This window comes from Solanum tuberosum, unplaced genomic scaffold (genome assembly GCF_000226075.1).
Source record: "Solanum tuberosum cultivar DM 1-3 516 R44 unplaced genomic scaffold, SolTub_3.0 scf00020, whole genome shotgun sequence".
Classification (NCBI taxonomy): domain Eukaryota; kingdom Viridiplantae; phylum Streptophyta; class Magnoliopsida; order Solanales; family Solanaceae; genus Solanum; species Solanum tuberosum.
This window is the reverse complement of record NW_006238946.1, coordinates 1,021,273-1,025,819: the sequence shown is the minus strand read 5'-3', so window position 1 is coordinate 1,025,819 and position 4,547 is coordinate 1,021,273. Positions and strand designations below refer to the sequence as shown.

At 34.8% G+C, this 4,547-nt stretch overlaps 1 protein-coding gene across 19 annotated transcripts in view; it reads left to right on the top strand.

The window, feature by feature from the left end:
- Positions 1 to 3,784, top strand: part of LOC102579810 (uncharacterized) — a 10,523-nt gene extending 6,739 nt beyond the window's left edge. For 2 of the 19 annotated variants that reach the window (XR_001472204.1, XR_001472206.1), the window contains exons 3-6: positions 377 to 621; positions 733 to 1,961; positions 2,195 to 2,955; positions 3,129 to 3,784. Coding sequence is in view for 3 of the 19 variants with exons in the window: in XM_015304675.1 (XP_015160161.1) it covers positions 377 to 502; positions 569 to 621; positions 1,913 to 1,961; positions 2,195 to 2,242 (276 nt within the window). In the remaining 16 variants the exon portion in view is untranslated. The remainder of the gene's footprint in view (positions 1 to 376; positions 622 to 732; positions 1,962 to 2,194; positions 2,956 to 3,128) is intronic. The other 17 variants (XR_001472219.1, XM_015304675.1, XR_001472218.1 and 14 more) reach the window with 17 other exon arrangements.
- Positions 3,785 to 4,547: the final 763 nt, after the last annotated feature.

Genomic DNA, 4,547 nt, shown 5'->3' with positions numbered 1-4,547 from the left:
ATCGAATTCTTCCCTTCTTTTGCATACATTTCTTACAAAACAAAATCGATCGATCGTGTCTGTGTGTGTAATTCGTTGCTGTCATTTTGAGTTCGTTGAAATTATCGAAGTTTGAGGTACCGCTACTTCTTTAATGGTTAATCCGTTTTATCTTGGGAGGAATTAATCTACAACCTCGGGTACTTGAGGGGATTAAATTTCTTAAGGACACACAGTGGGTTCTATGGACTCGGATAGTTCTTTGTGTTTTTCTTTTCAACTTTTATTATTTCTGGTTTGCTAATCTGAATACAGGAGGTAACGGTCTTTTCTTTAGTGAAGAAAGTTGTCTAATGTATGTTTTGGTCACTACTTTGGTTATTGTATGGAGTACCAGAGGGGCTTTGCAGCTTTGTGGAGGCCTCATCTGTTCCAATATAACATTAGCTCTTTGAGGGATTCAGGGATGCACCATTTCCCTTCTAGTGTATTCATCTGTTCGTTCCAATTGCCTATTACTCTTGTACATATGTTTACAAATTCCTATCAATAATCTCACTTGCTGTGTTTATCTTAATTTCTTCTTCAGATTGTAAGTGTACATGAAGAGAACGTAAACATCCACGTGGCAATACTATTCAGGTATACTGAATTCTATTTAATGCCTATTTTATCTGCTTTTAAAAAAAATTAATTGCAGGCTAATAATTTTGTGGGAAAAAAGCTTACCACTTGCTATTTGGATGGTAATAGAGTTTAGTGCTTTTTAGAATCAATTGGATTAAGTTGGGGGTGGAAAACAAATCTCTACGAGGAAAGAATGTTTGGCCAAGGAAAATCAGATGTCAGACACTGACCTATTCAACGGCAAGAAACAGAACGTCTTCAGCTAGACTACACACATGTTGGGAGGGGGGGAGGTCAAGTGATGATCTCACTGCATATGGACTCATATCTGAATTTGTGAGGCGGTTTCTAGTTTTAGTGAGTTTATCTTCACTGGATGAGGATCATCTTGTTCACGTTTGTCTACTCTTTTTGCCTTTTTGCAATGTAGTTTCTAGTTTCACGTTTTCATGATTTAATCGGCTTTTTGGGAACTCCAACCCTGCTTAGGAGGTTGATGACCAACTTTAAAATAGTCATATTATGATGAATCCTCATAGTGTTTGTTGAGATGATGTCCTAATGAAATTGGCCCAACCAGAGTGAATTACACCCGACTTTTACATGTGGTTTTGATCGATTGATTGGATGGGGAACTTTGGGAGTTTGTTCATTTTGCTTTTAGGTGCTATTGTGGACTCTTAGCTGACATTAAGAAGGGAAGACTAGTAAACTCAGTATGTTCTGTTAAAAGTATCCTTTTCCAATATTTGCTTTTTCTATCTTTCTTTGATCATTTTTTCCATGTTGATATCAGTAAAATCATCTTTACCCCTCTAGAATTTGAGCTTGAGGTGCTGCTTCCGCGTGCCAACAATTTACATTATCGAACTTCTTCAAATAAATCTCCATTTTTGCAGATTCTTTGCATTTATAGTCTAGATCAGAAGTACTCTTGAATTTGTAGCTTATTATTCAAATATCTGATTTTAAGTACCTTAACCTAGTTAAATGCAATAATCTTACAATAGTTGCTTTATACATGGACAGAGAAGCCAACCAACCTATGAAAATGAAGCAGTGTGTTTGTAAAACAGTCATTTACACCTGTTGTGAAAAGTCTTTGTGAGGTTCAACTTGTATGCATTGAGAAATTATTTGTTTATGATTTTTGGACTACCAGGAGAAGGAAAAAAAATATGTAGGCTGCTTGAAGATGAAAGAGAATATTTGAAGTTGATGTTCTCTTTTGCTTTTCACCTTTCATATTGTTTCTTACTTCCTTTTTTTTCCTTTTAATTGTGGATGCTTATTTTTGCTCTCACAGAACCCAAAGATGCTCTTTGCAAGAAATACAAGCAATCAACTTGAATAATGTAAACTTTTAACTCAGTGTTGTTTAGCTCTAACGTATGATATTTCATTCCTCTGAAAATATAAGTTTTTCTGTCTTTATCCCCAACACATTCACAGGAAAAAAGGGAAAGAGATGATGAAGAAGAAGAAGCCATTCTTGATAAAAAAATAAAAATAAAAATGATACTCCATTCTGATGCACTGGATCAAAATCAGTTAATTTACCGCGAAACGATTTGTTTTGATGTTACAGGTCGATTTACAGTTTACCGAGAATGCACTTCGAGTTATTGTTGAGTAAAGCATTGCCAAAAATACTGGTGAACGAGGCTTAAGATCTATACTAGAAAGTATTCTGACTGAAGTCTTGTTTGAGGTATTGCATGACACCACAACTTTTTGTATTTGGTGTTAATTCTGGAAGAGCTTGGAAAAATGTCACCCATTTTTCTCTTCACATTGAGGCAACTATAGGGAGGAGATATGTCACCTTTTATTTGAGAGTTTGAAGTACTTGCTTTTGAGTATTACTTTTAAAATTTTACTTGAGCACCCCATGAGTGTTGACATAGCTATCTTATGTAGAACTTTTCTCCAAATTCCAAAATGAACCTAAACATGACTTTTACCTGTCTTTTGAAATGTGCCTGAATATTGGTTTCAAAGGCTTGTGTTTCATTGTCAAGTAGACTACATGGATTCTCTTTTGTAATCTGGTTCACTTTTGCACTATCAACAGCATAGTTATTCAATTATTTTTTGGTGTTCATGTTTGTTTGCACGTTGCTGACTTCAATGTCGAAGCAGCTCAGCAAGAGGTTGTCTACATAGATGAAGTTGATAAAATAGCTAAACAGGTCCAAAAATTATTATCTACTTTATGAATTTGGATAATTGACTTTAAAGACGTAATCATTCTCATCGTAATCTCTATAGGCTGAGAGCCTTAACATTGGCAGAGATGTATCTGAGGAGGACGTCCAACAGGCGCTGCCGAAGATGCTTGAAGGAACTGTGAGTATTTATTGCAAAATATTTTCTGTTCGTTCCAAAATTGCCTATTACTCTTGTAAATGTGTTCTCAAATTCATATCTGTAGTTCCTTGACTTCAAATGTGTTCTCTTTTGAAGCATTTTTCGGAGATCAATAAGCTCACCTGCTGAGTTTATCTTTATTTCTTCTTTAGATTGTAAGTGTACCTGATAATAGAGCACGGAAGCATCCATGTGGCGATACTATTCAGGTATACTGGATCTATTATAGGATGGTAATATAGTTTAGTGGGAAAAACACTAACCACTTGCTATTTGGATGGTAATATAGTTTTGTGCTTTTTAGAATCTATTTGATTAAGTTGGGGGTGAAATACAATCTCTAGTCTCTACTGGGAAAGATTGTTTGTTCAAGAAAAATCAGATGTCGGACACTGGCCTATCCAACAAACAAGAAACAACACTTCTTCAGCTAATTAACTACACTTATGTTGGGAGTGGGAAGTCGAGTCAAATGCTGGTTTATATGCCTTGCAGCAATAATCTACGAAGACTGTGAAGTTGTAACGAGCTGGACATTAATTGTTCATTAGCTTGTCACTGTTCTCATCCCTGTGGTTTAGAGAAGACAATTGCAGAAAGGTTATCTTGTCATACTCAATTAATTTCATGAAACACTTTGTGAGGAGATCCCTGTGACTTGAGCATAGTTTTCTTTTCCGGATCACTATTTTGTAAATCTAGTGATTTTATGACTCTTTATTCTCGTGAAATTTTAAAAGCTAAATGCATCAGAAGCATTAGTTTGACATTGCTTTCTGTATCTCGGTAGAAAGTGATGATTTCACTACGTATGGACTCATACCTGAATTTGTGGGGCAGTTTCCAGTTTCAGGAGTTTGATGGATGTTGTGGTCACTACTTTTAGGCTTTTTTCTAGGGTTGTAATTGTTTGTGGAACCTTTAATGGTGAAATACTTGGCTAAGATCAAATATATTTCTGTTTACAGTTTACCGAGAATGTTTTTCAACTTATTGCTGAGAAAGCCATTGCCAAAAACACTGGTGCATGAGGCTTAAGATCTATTCTGACTGAAGCCATGTTTGAGGTATTGCATGACATCACAGTTTTTTGTATTTGGCGTTAATTCCGAAAGAGCTTCACAAACATTTTACTCTCATCACATTGAGGATTGAACAATTTTCAAATAGAAAATAAAGATCCCAAACAATATGAAGATAAATTGCACAATTGTAAACATTGACTAGAAAGACAATCAGAAAAAAGAGTTACTAATAATTAATAATCTTGGGATGGGATCATAAAATATTCTAATTTAACACCACCAATTGAATCTTATTTTGACAAATTTCAAGACTTGTGGTCATTTTATATATATATGCTCACGAGGAATAAGATTTTCTGCTTGTTGATAACTAGTTGAGTCTCCAATTTATATGTTGCAACTCTTATTAAAGAAATGGGAAAAAAATTATGTGCCTTACACACCTCAAAACAAAAATATTTTGTTCTTTTTAAATGTAATTGAACGAGCAAAAACTTTCATATCGATCTGATACAATTAGAATATCTTATTTTCTTAGATGGTTGT